At 39.9% G+C, this 16,613-nt stretch overlaps 1 protein-coding gene across 4 annotated transcripts in view; it reads right to left on the bottom strand.

Annotated features, from left to right (window-relative positions):
• Positions 1 to 16,613, bottom strand: part of LOC131915246 (cytochrome b5 reductase 4) — a 58,904-nt gene that overhangs the window by 20,929 nt on the left and 21,362 nt on the right. For 3 of the 4 annotated variants that reach the window (XR_009380300.1, XM_059268327.1, XM_059268325.1), the window contains exons 5-10: positions 12,950 to 12,979; positions 9,263 to 9,323; positions 7,526 to 7,583; positions 5,985 to 6,078; positions 1,941 to 1,973; positions 320 to 442 (exon numbers count right to left, since the gene is read on the bottom strand). Coding sequence is in view for 3 of the 4 variants with exons in the window: in XM_059268327.1 (XP_059124310.1) it covers positions 320 to 442; positions 1,941 to 1,973; positions 5,985 to 6,078; positions 7,526 to 7,583; positions 9,263 to 9,323; positions 12,950 to 12,979 (399 nt within the window). In the remaining variant the exon portion in view is untranslated. The remainder of the gene's footprint in view (positions 1 to 319; positions 443 to 1,940; positions 1,974 to 5,984; positions 6,079 to 7,525; positions 7,584 to 9,262; positions 9,324 to 12,949; positions 12,980 to 16,613) is intronic. The other variant, XM_059268326.1, reaches the window with a different exon arrangement.

Genomic DNA, 16,613 nt, shown 5'->3' with positions numbered 1-16,613 from the left:
AAACAGAAAACAAGACTGTGAGACAGAGGTCACACAGGGAGAAGAAAACACTGGAACACATGGCTATTTTTTAAAAAGACGGGCGAATGGGATGGCTCAGTGGGTAAAGATGCCTGCAGTCAAGCCCAACAACCTGTGTTTAATCCCCGGGGCTCATGTGGTAGGAGAACCAAATCCTGCAAACTGTCCCCTGACCTCCACATGAAAGTCGTGTGTCTGTGTGTGTGTGTGTGTGTGTGTGTGTGTGAGACGCATGCCAAATAAATAAATAAAATACAATTTAGAACCTTTAAAAAACAAATACAAGAGTACTGCATACCTGTATCTTTCTTTGGAATAAAGGAATCATGCTTCCCTAAGGGATGACCAAGACATTTCCAAGGAATGTTTTCTCTCTTTTGTAGGACAATATCTACTTTTCCAACATTCTCAATGGCCCGTACTGAAAAGAAAAGAAATTTCACTAGTTTCACTGACACTAAATATAAAATTTTATTTTAAAACCAAATTTTCTCATACAGTTACACTATCCTGTTCTTATATGATGATGATGAAAATTAATAGAAAAAAAAGATTTTGTTCACTTAGTCAGTAAAATTGGTTTTTGTTTTATCTGATGCTAAATCAGATTTTAGATTCAGATTGGCTTCTTTCAAACCAATTTATCAAGGCCAGATATTATATGTGTGGCTTTTGAGGGGGCACAGACAGAGTCAGGGATACAGATCTAGGCACAACTTGAAGCACAAGTCACACTGAGTGGGCCCATCAAACCAAACTTGATTTAGTCCCTTTAATATTTGTAGTTAAGCCTGAGCGGTCTGTATGAGTGAACTGAGAGCAGACTCGGAAGAATCAGCAGCTAGGAAGTATGTAAGAGTGAAGTACATGGGAACTGCTCCTTGTTGAAAACCTTTTAGACACTCTTCTTCCTTCCTCAGTGACTAGAACAGTTCCACAAGTAGGGCTAATAACAGAGCGAGGACTTCTAGCTGCTGACTCAAATCTGATGAGTAAACATGCTTTTAAAGTCATAACCTGGGCTGGAGAGATGGCTCAGAGGTTAAGAGCGCTGACTGTTCTTCCAGAGGTCCTGAGTTCAATTCCCAGCACCCACATGGTGGCTCACAACCATCTGTAATGAGATCTGGTGCCCTCTTCTGGCCTGCAGTCACATATGCTGTATACATAATAAATAAATAAATAAATAAATAAATAAATAAATAAATAAATAAATAAATAAATCTTAAAAAAAAAATAAAGTCAAAACCCACACACTGCTTTTGGTCAGGACCTCAGTATCTACTCTTCCACACGGTGAACTCAAGAGTCCTGCAATAGTGCAACACCTCTTTAAAACAGATGAGCAAAGTGAATTCAGTTAAACGACCACTGACTTCAGACTTCACTAGAATAAAAACAAGCTCCTTGAATGTCCAGAGCTTACTACGGTACATGGTAACTAACCAGTGTGAGAAGCCTGGAAGCCAGAAACTATTTTGAGTCCTCAGCTCCCAAGGAGCCCACACTGCACATGAGTATATAGTAATAATCAATGCTCAGTGTGCTCTGCTCTGGCACCCACTTGAGTGTATGCAGCTATGAAAAGTGTCTGGTCTAGTACTTGCCTATGAGCTGCATGTGAGGAACAGGGCAGAGAGAAGCAACAAAAATGAGACAGGAATGTTTTTAAGGGAGAGAAAAAGGAGACAAGGAAAAATAGAGAGATAAGAAGAGCAAGGAGAAAGAAAATAAAGAAAAACAGAGACCAGAAAGAGTATACTTGAAAATTAATGTATTTATGTCATGAAAAGTATATGTAAGGAAAGTAAGACAAATAAATACCTGGCCTTTTTGTTCTTCCTGTGTGTGTGTGTGTGTGTGTATGTGTGTGTGTGTGTGTGTGTATACATAATTTGTTTCTGGTTTTCAGTACTTACCAGAAATATTTTCTTGAACTTCATGGCTTAGCTCTGAGATTCAAAAAAAAAAGTTTTTGGTTACCACCAAAATTCAATTCATAAAATCAATCTTATACCTGTAAGATCATTTTAAATGTACTATTTCAAACTGCTCAAGACTAGAAAAATGTACTAAGAGACTAAAAGAAAATACATCCTCCAAAAGAGTCAAATTACCTAAGTTTCTTCTATTTTTTCCATATTTCTCCTGATTAACTGAGGGCTGGTAACCCACCTTCATTCCAGACTGACAATCATACAGGTAGGAGTCGAGCAGAGCAGCTGTGGGAGGAGGTGACACCAGAAATCAGGGCGGTTGTGCATCCTGTGCCCTGTTTACACAGGTCAGACAGAGTCAGCTTAGCTGTGCGTGCGTGCGTGCGTGTGTGTGTGTGTGTGTGTGTGTGTGTGTGTGTATTTATGTGTGTCACACACACACACACACACACACACACACACACACACACACACATAGCTGAATACCATTTAGTGCCCCCAAACAATTTTTTTTAGAGTCTATAAGCAAGCAAGCACTTTCGGGTACTGTGGATGCCTTGATTAACAGGAGACTGATCTTTGCACGAACATCTATTCTACAAAAAGAGAAGGGCAGGGTGTGGCTTCACCACTCTCTGCTCTAAATCTCACTATGCCAATATGACTATCCAGCATCTGAATTCTGCACTGTTTCAGTCTTTCCAATGCAGCACTGGCATCCAGGAGTTGCTTTTTTACTATTATTAATTTTGCTCTTTGACAATTTCATATGTGTATATATGTACTCTGACTGATTGCAGCTCTACCTTCTCTTCCTTCCCTCACTCCCCTGTCCACCTGTCCTCTTCTCTACTCATCTCTTTCTCACATTCATGTCTTTTGTTTGTGTCCCTCTGGGTTGAACCATGGTTGTCTTTGTGGTCTTTACATTGGAACTATCCACTGGAGCCTGGTTCACAGTGTATATACAACTGAAGGCAATGGCCCCTTTTCACTCAGATTCCATCAGTAGCCTGTTCTTCAGTAGCAAACGACAGTCCCACAATCCCCTCCCCTACACCCATCTCCCATCTATGAATGACTGTTGGGAAGGCCTATATTGTTTAGATTCAGTACAAGTAAATGCGGTGGCTGTGAGTCTGTAATTACATTGGTTATATCATCTAGAGAACGGGATTTCATTCCCCTTGTCCCTATCTTTTAGTTCTTAAATTTCTTCTGCTCCCTCTTCCACAGGGTTCCCTGAGCCTTAGGAGGGGGTGACATAAATGACTCTTTAGGGTTAAGCCCTCATCTGTCAGTTATTCTCAGCATCTTGGGCAGCCGTGAGTCTCTATATTCACCACCATTCACTGTCAACAGAAGCTTCTCTGAGTAGTATTGAGATTAGCCTCTCTATAAGTGGAAGACCACAGATATTTAGAAGGCAGTTTGCCTTTATGTCGACTTACCTAAAATCAGTAGTAATTTTCCTCATAGGGCCTATGATACATGCAGTTTGGGGCTAGGCTGACAGCACCAGGAATGGGATCCCTTCTGCAGAGCATGCTAAAACCCAGTCAGGGAAAAGCTGATTACCCTATAAAGCCATGCCACTGTTTCCTGGCAGGCTGAAGTTGTAGTCCATAGAGTTCACTGCTAGGGAAAACTCTTGCTGCCTTTTCTCCCTCAGCAGCCTGCACGACACCTCTGGCTCTCTGAAAGCTAGAAAGCAGGAAGAGGTTTCCAGCTCAATTCCAGCTTGAGCTGCATAATTTTTTACTAGATTTTTGTTTTTTTATGTGTGCAGGTGGAACGTCCCCATAATACCCAGTTTCTCCAACCTCATCTGTTCTATAGCATACAAAGTGCCTTGATGGAATCCAGTCAATTACATGTTTTCCTCTGTGCGCTTGAAGCCAACCAGAGGCTATGAATAGTCACAGACACTGAAAGATGCTGCTGTTCATTGATCCAAAACGTCTTAAGAAAGTAGCTATAGTCCTGAGCCAAATCTCACAAATCCTTATATAAGCGCCACAATCTGACTCCTCCTCTGTATCACTATAGTCATAATGAGGTATACAATCCTCCCTTTTAACAGTCATCCTGTGATATGCTATAGCCCCTCTGAAATAAGTTTTCCTAGTTTGTGTCTAGACCAATGGTTCTCCAACTTCCTAATGCTGTGACCCTTTATTACAGTTCCTTATGTTGTGGTGATCCCCAACCAAAAAATTATTTTGTTGCTACTTCATACATAAAATTTTGCTACTGTCATGAATCATAATGTAAACATTTTTGGAAATAGAGGGCTGCCAAAAGGGTTGAGACCCACAGATTGAGAACCACTGGTCTAGATGGAGACTGGTGGTTAGGGACTCCTTCTCTGAAGAATCTCATTTAGGGCAGTGTGGGGACACGTCCTTTTGGGAACTCCTGCCAGCACTGCTTTGGGGACAACTCTAGTTATAACTCGGAAGGAAAATCAAGATATGCTGTTGCCTACAGTGAGAGCAAAATTAATTAAAAAGTATGCGGAAAGAATAATAGATGCTAGGCACAGAGGTCTCACGTAAAGTGTTAATGACTGAGATGATTAACTCTTTCCCATAAGAGGCAAATGGGCTGTATGCTAGTAACAAGAGCCATGAACTAGGGGCTGGAGAGATGGCTTTAAGAGTGCTCGCTGCTTTTCTAGAAGACCCAAGTTTAGTTAGCGGCATCCAGGTTGGACGGCTCATAATCACTTTTAAGTCCAACTTTAGTGGATTTGATGCCCACTTCTGGCCTCTGTAGGAACCCAAACACATACAAAGAGACATACACACATAAGTAAAAACAAAAATAAATCTCTTTAAAATTTTTAATGAAGAGAAGAACTAAGTGTTCTATAGGGAAGGACACATTCCAAGAAAAAAAGCTTTAAGGTTTAAAGTTAGTCATCTATTGGATGAGGCTGGTGTGGGGGGTGGGGGTGGAGAGCTGGTAAAGAAGAACAATAGTTAATTCTGACCAAATTCAGAACTAAAGATACTTCTCTTCATTCATAAAAGAAAGTAGTGAACAGACTTCTGAGAGCTGAGAACTTTAACTTGTATTTTGTCCAACCAACTGGCATGTTCTTTTATGAAGAATGCATGTTGAAACCATTGTTGCTGGAGTTGATAAGATGGCTCAGTGGGTAAAGGTGCTTGCCATGCATGCCTGACAACCTCAGTTCCTTCCCCAGAACCCATGTTAGGGCAGAAAGGAGAGGACTAAGTCCATAAAACTGCCCTTTGACCTCCATACATGTTACATCATGATACTTAGACGTTCACATCATGCACAGATACACAATAACAATTTATTTAAAAAATAATATATATTTGCTATTGTTTGGGGATTGTGTGTGTGTGTGTGTGTGTGTGTGTGTGTGTGTGTATCATATCTACTCTCTAACTAGAAATACGTCATAGTCATAAGAGGAGCAAACAATGAAATCTTAGACTCAACTTCATTACAGGTGACAAACAGATCCAACATTTGGTCTCTTTGGTTCCAGACTTTAGGGCTGACTTCCTGCCCCTGACAGACCCAAATCAACAAGGCTTATCTCTGGCTGTGAGGAGAGGAGCAAAGGAGTAACACAACACAGACTTGCAGTCCAGGCTGTTTGGCTGCACCCCTGACTTCCTGTGGCAGAGCTGGCAAAGACGGGGCACCCCAGCAAGGAATGCTCAGATGGTGACCAGAGGTATCAAGTAGGAGACTTATAAAGGTGGGCCAACTCTTTATGACTGATTCTGATCACATCTGATTGCTTAAAGTTGGGGATCTGTCACACAACGGACAGCATATCAGACTTCTAATTGCTTCAACTTGGAGAGGGGATCATACTGCCATTTTTATTAGCATGAAGGAAAAACACTATAAAATGATCAGAAATGACAAACCAAAATGACAATAGCAGATAAAATGTTACAGTCTTCTAGACTGCAGGCCATATTATTGCCATAGTGAAAGAAAACAAAATATTCCCAATACTAAAAATGAGATACTCACCAATATGTATAAGATAAGAATGATCCTTGATAACTGCTTCTGCTCTCAAGATGTCATCCTGGAGGTCAACGACTACTGAGTCTAAATTGATATTCTTAAAAGGAAGCAAAAATAGAAAGATTAAAAAGTAAGAACTGCCCCCAAACAACTCCATGTGTGAGGTGATGAGTGAAGTTTTCATGGTACTACTTTACAGATCTCCAAACAACAGAAATATTATTCCTGGTTCTCATTTCTCCCTCATGCAAGTCAATTCCTTCCCTTCTATGAACATCATTGTAATCCTAAGCACACATTTCCTCTGGTTTGTATCCACTGTGGCTATAGTTTTGAAGTCATGAACCCTAGAGACTACCTGTAGAGCATTGGTCAGCATCTATTAGTTGCTCAAGAATATTTTTTGGAGAAACAGTGTAGCAAAAAATAAGACTATGACCCAGAAGTCAAGATCTTAGTTGTTCTCATTTTAGTTTTTCTACTGCTGTGTGACACTGGAAAAGTATACAACCTATCGATCTCAACCTATTCCAAAATCATTCAAGAAACTTCTCAGATGTCTTTAGTTTCTATGTAGACTTAAGAAAGGTGTTGTGGTACTTACTTCTCATAGCATGCATTGAACCCCTCCATTAGAAATCTTCCCCTTTCCTCAGTCACTGCATTTCAAACCCCACTGAAGCTAGATTCCAACTTCTCTAGGCCCTACCTACCCTTTTGGTTTTAGACTGTGGGATGAGGAAATAATAGCTAGAGGGAGTGGACGGCAGGACTAGTGGTGTGCTGGACCAACTCAGCTTCATGGGGCAGAGGCTGGCCACGCCAGCACAGTGGTCAAATCACTGCTGCAAAAGACTGGAGGTGCCACTGGCTCAGATAAGGCTCTGCATGCCTACAAGGAAGCCTGAACTCTTGAAAAGCCCTAGCTGTCAGAACTTGCCTTCAAATGCACCAGGCTCCTCAAATGTGGAAGTTCAGCAGGAGTTGGAGGAATGCTTGGGAACACTGTCAATATATTCATCCAACTTTCCAGTTGGACTATAAACCCTATGAAAGCCAAATCTGTATGGACCTGGCTCAGAATCACATCTCTGACATCTAATAGTACCTTATATAAAAGAGGTGCCACTTGAAGATCATAAATGAATGGGCTCCCTAACCTTTGTTTCAAAGGGGCACCAAATGCCACTAACAGTTCAAGCATATTAAGCCTCAGTAGTATAATCTTTCTAATCCCAGAAAGTGTACTCTTACAGAGAAGTCAACTAAAAAGCACACACAAAGCTTAATAGGTTTAAAGGCTACACAGCATGGGTGGTAACAGCATACCTGCTAGGCAGAATACCTACCTAGGTTCCAAATACAAAACTTTGGGGAAAAAAACTATTCCTTCTTTGTTAAATTGGGAGAACATTGCTTTCTGCCTCAGGTTGTTGTGGAGAACAAATAAATTAATATAAAAGAAGATCCTAGAGAAGGATCTGCAAATAAACCCAACTAATTCTTACTATTTGTTTTCCTTTTATTTTCAATAGCATGTTTACCTTTTGTTTGGTGTATATAACAATGGTGACTGAGGACTCTGTTTGGAACCAGTCATAGCTGTAAGACAGTAAGAGAAATGAGAAAACATTCAGAATGATGTGCAATAACACATGAATTCAGTCAATGTTAAAATCCACAGCGGGAAATACATTTCTCCAGGTAAAACTCTTTTCTAAATGGTAGCCTTAACATGTTAGTCACCCTGATATAACTGACATTTACTTCCAAATAGACCACCCAAATGGGCAAAATAAAGGCTCTACATTTTTCTACTAAAATCTTCTCAGAGTAATAACAGAATGCTATTAAGAATGTTGTTAAAGAACACAAAGAAATCTGCATGCTCATCACCTTCCTTCTCTATAATGAAAATATCACTACTTAAGAAATTCTTCTTGAGCTGGGGAGATCACTCAGTGGAAAACGTTTGCTAAATAAATATGAAGACATGAGTTCAAATCCACACTGCCCACATACAGCCTGATGAGGGAGTGCACATCTGTAATCCCAGTGTTCCTGTGGCAAGATGGAAGACAGAGGCAGGAGAATCTCTGAAAGCTCACAGGCCAGTTGCCCTTAGCACATGTGGCAGCAAACAACAGCAAAAAAATTAAAAAAAAAAAAATCCTGTTTCAAACAAGGTGGAGGTGAGGGCCCATGTCCAAGTCTGTCAAAACCTTCAGACATGCACAGTAGCATTGTGTACTCAAAATTTAAAAAAGAAATTCATTCTTCAAGGTCACTGAGTCAGTAATAAACGTTAAGATAAAGCCTTCTGTTGTGTTCTAGCTGTTGATCAAATCAATACTGCTGTGCACTGATTACCTACGTGCAGACAACCACATGGTTCTAGAGGAGGCATCCTCAGTCCCTTAACAAAACTGTCCATAAACTTATTTAATATGCATAGCAGAATGCTGCTGTTAGAGCAACAGACTAGGGGAGGGGAACAAGAACATCAAAAAAGAACCCCGAGTGCATTTGTGGTATGATGAACAAAAATTTGATATTAATTATACAAGAAAATTAGTGTCTAAGACATCTTCAAGTATTTCTATTAAAATTAAAATTTAAAAAAACCCACCAAAATAGACATATAAAGATTGAATACCGAAATAAACGATGGTATGGCTATGTAATGAAATTAAAAAAAATGCTTTCACAGAATAGTAACAACAAAAGATATTGCTCACAGACTGTAATATCAATACTATAAAAGCAGTGTGGAAAGGTAGTACATGAATCAGTTATCCCCAATGATTTATGTCTAAGGTTTAATGCGACTACAACTATTTTTTGTGTTTCTATGTTTTCTAAATTTTCTACCCTGAATATACATTTTATCATCAGAATTTTTTTTTTTTTTTTTTTTTTTGAAACAGGGTTTCTCTGTGTAACCACCCTAGCTGTCGTGGAACTTGCTTTGTAGACCAAGCTGGCCTTGAACTCACAGAGATCTGCCTGCTTCTGCCTCCTGAGTGCTGGGATTGAAGGAGTGAGCCGCCACCACCACCTGGTCGCCACCCCCCAATTTTTTTAATAGTGTTTAAAAAGGATCAAACTTCAGTTATCTAAAAATCACTTATGGAACAGCCTCACTCTACAGCTGCATCTGATAGTGAGGTGCTGCCACTTGTGTGCTAAGCGAAGCCAACCCCTGAGCTGGGTGTTCCTCCTGCAGTGTTGTGGGTTTGCACAGAACTGCTCTCACTTTGAAATGTAAAAAGAGTGCATACCTTGGAGAACTAGGGCCTTCCTTGGGCAGTGTATCTGTCACTTGACTCTTGGGAAGCATGCCTTCACAAAGAAAAACAGTAATTTATCTACACCACACTTAACTCATGTACACACACACACACACACACACACACAAAGGACATTTAACAAATGTGCTACCAAATGCATTTTCATAAGAAAAAGAGAGACCCTTGTCACCAGCATGTTCTTTATGCATTTTCCAGCAGCTTGCCCTCTCTCCCAAAGGTAGCCACTATTGTGACTTATGACACCAGACTAGTTTTTAAATTGATGGACATATATTAGTGGCACTCTATACTATACAGAAAAGGGATCATAAGGCATGGTTTATTTTATTTTATTTTTTTTTAAAGATTTATTTATTTATTATGTATACAGTGTTCTGCCTGCGTGCCAGAAGAGGGCGCCAGATCTCATTACAGATGGTTGTGAGCCACCATGTGGGTGCTGGGAATTGAACTCATGACCTCTGGACAAACAGCCAGTGCTCTTAACCGCTGAGCCATCTCTCCAGCCCCAAGGCATGGTTTATTTTGATCTGGCTTTTTTTGTCCATCCTTATACATATTTACAGTTCTGACAAGTCAAACCTAGAATTTCCTGAGACTTTAGCCATTCTGTTAAGTGTGTAAGTAGTCTGAAAAGTATTGCACTGTATGACTTAATCACAATTTACTCACTCTTCTATTGATAGGCATTCTGGTCACTCTTGTTCAGGAGCTTTTATACGAGTGTGGTTATAAATCTTCTTGCACACCCCTATGCAAGAACAAAATCTATATTTCTGATGGGCATATAATATGTATGCATGTTTAGTTGTAGTCAAAATGGTTGTTGTCTTAGTTAGGGGTTCCATTTCTGTGACAAAACATCACAACCAAAATCAGCTTGGGGAGTTTATTTCCACTTGCAGTCCCCCAGTACAGTCTATCACTGAGGGAAGTCAGGGCAGGAACCTGGAGGCAAGAACCAATGCAAAAGCACAGAGGAGTGCTATTACTGGCTTTCTCTTCAAGGCTTGCTCAAGCCAGCTTTCTGATAGAACCCAGGGCTATCAGCCAAGGGATGACACTACCCACAATCAGCTGGACCCACCCACATCAATCACTTACTAAGAAAATACCCTCCAGGCTTGCCTACAGCTAGATCCGATGGAGGTATTTTCTCTATTGAGATTCCCTCCTCTTAGATGGCTCTAGCCGTACCATGTTGACTTAGAACACCAGCATAGTTGTAGGAATTGACACATTTTACCACTGTGCTTGAGTATTGCAGTTCTATTAGCTCACCAGTATGGTATTCTTTTTCCATTTTATTCATCCACGTGGGTCTTTATCAACAAGGCCTTTAAGGGCCACAGAAGCTGGTTTTCAAGTCATTTCAGAAAGCTCTGAGGCAGGGAAGCACTCTGGAGAGTCTGCAAGCTCTAGTGTTTTCTCCCTCAAGAGAACTGTGTTGTTTGTACCTGGACTGCTGGTAAGGAACTTTGGAAAAGAAACCCATCAATTGTGTTACCATTTCTCAAACTACAGGAAAAAACAGCCAGTTAGCCTCTGAGCTCCCAGACTAGTCAGTCATTACAGGAGGCTGTAGATGGAAGCACCTTCCAGATGATCTAGGTTTTTAGAACTTCCCTGTAGACACAGGCTTAGGACAGAGCACAGACACAAAACAGCAGAACTGTTTGGAATGAGGCTCCTGAGGGTGAAGACCATCTGGTCTGTTCAGCTTTCATCTGTCCACTGTAACTACGCAGAGCACACTACGTTTTCAGACCAAGAGGCCTCCGAGATGTGACCACAAGGCCTCGTAACTAAAGCCAGAGCCACAAGAATTATTTTTTTCTAAAATGAATACACCAAAAAACATAGTCTAATTAAATTATCTGAGAAGTACTAAAAGATATTTTATTCAGATTGTCATTTCTCTTTTGGTGGTCTCTTAAAAAAACACGCATCAAAACTTAAATTTTCTGTGAGGAAAAGGTATCAACAGAATTCATAAACTTCCAGTCATTTTTGTTCTTGTACGATCTTGTATGATTAAGATCAGAAAAGGGCCGACTTAAGGTTGGTGCCAGCACGGGGACCTTATGTGAACCATTGCTTTTTCTCCCTCAAACCACAGGAAAGCACAAAGGAGACCACTTCCAATTCCCTTTGAAAAATCAAGAGAGTAGCACAGAAATACAGCTCATTAGAAAAGCAATGCCAAGCCCAGCGGTGGTGGCGCACGCCTTTAATCCCAGCACTCGGGAGGCAGAGGCAGGCGGATCTCTGTGAGTTCGAGGCCAGCCTGGTCTACAGAGCGAGATCCAGGAAAGGCGCAAAGCTACACAGAGAAGTCCTGTCTCAAAAACCGCCCCCCCCCTCCAAAAAAAATTTAAAAAAAAATTAGAAAAGCAATGCCAAACATGACAGAACCTATCCCAATTTCAACATGTGCAAAAAGAAACCATAAAACAAATCTCACACCCACCCTTCTGGGAACACAGCAGTAAGTCTGAGTTAGAGCAGAGTAAGTGAGGTGGTCCAAAAGAACGTTCTCCCTCTCAAAGTGCTAGTAGAGAATGACATCAGTTTAAGAGGTCTGGGCCCTACTGCAAAATAAAATTCATCTGTCCCACTCAGGATTTTAATCAGCTGTTGGAATAATAACATAGAAAGCAGGCAGATCACATTTGCAAACCTACAGGATTACCACATAGACTTAGCTGAGCCAAATGTGAGAAACAGTTACAAAATATAAATATATACATATATACACAGATGCATACACAGAAATATATATATATATATATATATATACATATACATATACATATATATATGCCCCACCATTATACAGAATCCGTGTCACAACATGTAATGGGTCCACACTACTTGGAGAGTGATATGTTTCACATTTAAGGCTATCTTTAGTGAAGTGTTAAACTTGGTACATCTGAAGTGAAGATGCTGAAAGCGACATGTGGCAGGCAGAGAGGATGGCTGTTTCTGTAGCATCACATAAGAGCCAAGCATCAGATAAAGTCTAAGAACAGCTCTTCATTTACTGCAGTACTATACTATAGCAACTTCAAACACCATAAACTGCAAACTACAGACTGTTTTCACACTTAAAAAGGTGATTCTACTGAAAACCTAGCTTGCTAGCTCTATTCCTGTAACTTTGTTTTGCAAAATGGGAGAAAAAAAATCTGGATCTACAGGTACAATAATATAGTTCAGTCAGAGGAGCCCCCATGCATTTCAGGAATCAGTATTGACCACCACACAACAACTGGGTGTGAAAGGGGCAGTGCCAACTGTGAGGATGCCCGTGCTGCCCAGTGAAGGAACAGCAGATTAATAAACTACTTGAATCTGTGTCCTAAAACACCAGTGTGAACTCACAGGCATGCCTAAGGGAGCCACCTTAGTCCTGTTTTAGTCACTATGAGTATTTGTGCTTTGGGCTTAGAGATTTCATGGAAGCAATTGTTTTAAAAGTAATAATTAAAATAAGGGGCCCATAAAGTTTTAGTAAATCTCTTCAGTTTGGACAAACAAAGACAGCTTTTGCATTTTTAAAAACATCTAAATACTCCAGACAATTCTGTGAAGCAATATCACATATAAGCATATGAATATGAGTCATTTTTATTATTAATTTATATGACTTACCATTTAAAACTCTCTTTCCTTCATGACAGTCTGCATGATGATTTGGGAAGGAAAAAGTCAGGTCAGAATACTCTAACATCAAAGAGAATATCTGGTCATTTTTATTGGTTAAACTATGAACTGTCTCAAAGGGCTGATTTCTTCTAAGGACAGAGGACAGAAATGGGGCTATGACATGCAAAGTCTTTGTTTCCAGTAAGTCAGTTTGGTCTCTGGAGACCATCAGGCCACTTCTCCAGGACTCTGTGAGTGTGTGTGTGTGTGTGTGTGTGTGTGTGTGTGTGTGTGTGTGTCTATGTGCATAATCTCCTCCCCAGTATCTTGGTCAATTTATTTCTTGACCCCTATCCCCAAGTGCTGGCAACAATCTATGGACTCTGAGAATGCTAAGTATGTGTTTTACCAATGAGCCACAGTAAATTTCTCCAAAGAGCACACACACTCCAAGTTTTGTCTTGTCTGAGATGTCATGTTCTAACTTCATATAAAGAAAACAGAATTTACTAGGTTATACTCTATAAAATACAAATATTAACACTCCAAAAATGTTTTATTATCTATTATCAGTCTGTTTATATCTGTATCTATACTGTTATAAACATAAAGTGGCCAAAATAAGGCAAATACGTTAAGACTTTCATATGTACATATAATTATTATTAGAGTTGCACCCCAGAAAAATCTCAATAGATATTTTCTTTCAGAATAGCAGCCAACTCACAAAAGTCTAATATATCTTAGTAACCACAACTGCTACACAATTATGGTAAAATAATTCCCTCAGCAAGTTGTTAGGAGCTTTAAAAAGTTTTAAAGGACAATAAACTAAAATAATATATCCCAAAGTCAAACTGAAAGGTGACACATGGTAGAATGACATTACCTTCCTTTAAAGAAAAAGAAATGTGCTTAAATCAAAGAGCCCACCCCCACCCGCCCATCCCTCAAACCCATGGCCCTTCTTTTTTATCCTTCAACGTGCTGGAGTTACAGATGTGTGCCATGCTCTGCTTTCAAATTTTCTGTCTTCTAATTTCTAACAATCCAGAATCCCATACACACCTCTAACTCACTCATCCAACACAGAGTGACCATGACTACGAAGACCACCTTGTTATTGTTCCCCCTTTTAGTCAAAATAATTCTATAACTAAAATGACTCTCACAATACAACAAACTATTGTCTTTCTCTTCTTCAAAAATGAAAATAAGAGGACAAGCCCTAGAATAATCCAGAGCTCTTCAACACAGCCAAGAATGAATCTGTCTCCCCTGAAAGAAATCCAGCCCTATTTTTCTTGACATGCTATTGTTTAATGCTTCCTAAAAACATACAAGACTTAAAGCACCATAAAAGCTGTACCTCATATGGCTACTGCTTATCACTGTCTCAGAAACATCTAGCCATTGCCATTCGTAAGGAGCACTGATGTCCACTGCCTGGAGCTAACTGTCCTCCATCAGTTTTACCTGTATGGCTACTGCAGCTGTGATCATCTGCTTTACCTGAGAACAAACAGCAAATTCGCAGTACTGAATATTAAATCCATCTCAGTGTGTTATAGAGCCAGCAATCTGATAAATCTCATTTGTCATGAAAAAATTCTGTTTTTACCCAAAGTACTCACCGATTTTGAAAAATTACTCTATGTAATTTGTTTCTAGGAAAAAATATTACATCAGAGGACTATTTTCTTAATATGCACTGAATTCAGTCTGTCAGAACTTAATGGATTCTGCAGAAGTATCCTTCCCCCATTTTTTTAATATAAGAAATTCCAGTGTGAAGAAAGTTTGCTCTTAAATTATTTAAATTACCTTTAGAATTACACCAGTCTAAGTTTTAAAAAGCTGAGCCATATAAACTCTTTTCCATGTTAAACATATTTACATCTGCTTCATTTTAGTTGGAAGAGAAATCTTTTCCCTGAGAAGAAATCCAATATTCTCTCTTGATAACTAGTTGCATCATTTAGAAGTCTCTATGAAAAACCAAACTGAAATCTCTTCCTAATGTTGGCTAAATGGCAAAACTCTGCCTGGCCAAATCCTCTCTTCTCGAAGAGCTCAGTTGCTCAGACACTGCCCTGGCGGCCAACAGTACTTGGTACTTCTTCAGCATGGCAGGGTAAGGGAAACGGCAGATTAGAGACAGGAGTGATAAGGATGAACATACACATGTCCCCAAAATCAGCTCTGCCAGAAAGCAAAATAAATACTAACCATATAAACATCAGTCATTGCAATACTGCAAAAACACAGCTGCAATACTGCAAAACACAGCAGCAATATGTCAAAACATAGCTGCAATTCTGCAAGAAACAACTGCAATTCTGCAAAACACAACTGCAATACTGCAAAACACAGCTGCAATACTGCAAAACACAGCTGCAATACTGCAAAAACACAACTACAATACTGTAAAACACAGCTGCAATACTGCAAAACACAACTGCAATACTGCAAAACACAGTAGAAATTCTGCAAAACACAACTGCAATACTGCAAAAACACAACTGCAATACTGTAAAACACAGCTGCAATTCTGCAAAACACAACTGCAATACTGTAAAACACAACTGCAATACTGCAAAACACAACTGTAATACTATAAAACACAACTGCAATACTATAAAAACACAACTGCAATACTATAAAACACAACTGCAATACTGTAAAAACACAACTGCAATACTGCAAAACACAACTGTAATACTATAAAACACAACTGCAATACTGTAAAAACACAACTGCAATACTGCAAAAACACAACTGCAATACTATAAAACACAACTGCAATACTGTAAAACACAGCTGCAATACTGCAAAAACACAACTGCAATACTGCAAAACACAGCTGCAATTCTGCAAAACAGCTGCAATACTACAAAAACACAGCTGCAATACTGCAAAAACACAACTGCAACACTGCAAAACACAGCTGCAACACTGCAAAAACACAGCTGCAACACTGCAAAACACAGCTGCAACACTGCAAAAACACAGCTGCAATATTGCAAAAACAGTTGCAACACTGCAAAACACAGCTGCAATACTGCAAAACACAGCTGCAATGCTGCAATACTGTAAAACACAGCTACAGTTCAGATGTGCATCCTAGTAGGGATGTCTCACTTCCTAGCTTGAATTATGTTGATAAAATTCCTTTCCAGAGAGAGATATAAACCAAGTCAACCCCTTCTTCCTGTGTCCCAATGACAAATCAACATATGATTTCACTACAGTTCACTCTAGGAACCACTGAGTTTTCAGGTTTACTTACAGAGCAAGAGCAGCCACACTGAAAGGTCTGCACCCAGCACGGAAGATAACTTCCCCATGGCTGGATAGGCAGAGTCCCCTCCCCTAGTTCCTCCCCATCTATGTCCTCTAGCCCTTCTCTGAGATCCCCAAGGCCATGTACAATTAGGGCAGAGCTGCATACAACTAGCTGGGAAGGATGGCTGAATTCTCAAGTGAGTGGTCTATGACTCTCCCTGCCCTTCCTTCTATATATGAACATCAACAGTTAACAACGCCAAACTATGGTGATCTTTTCAGAGACTCTTGAAGATGACAGTAATTTGGCTCAGAGAATAGTCCTGTGCGGCAAATTAACTCCCTTAAATCTGGCACACGTGCATGCAAACGCATACACACATGG

Source organism: Peromyscus eremicus, chromosome 7, assembly GCF_949786415.1.
Source record: "Peromyscus eremicus chromosome 7, PerEre_H2_v1, whole genome shotgun sequence".
Classification (NCBI taxonomy): domain Eukaryota; kingdom Metazoa; phylum Chordata; class Mammalia; order Rodentia; family Cricetidae; genus Peromyscus; species Peromyscus eremicus.
Note: the sequence above shows the minus strand (reverse complement) of the source record. Positions and strands in the feature narration are given on the sequence as shown.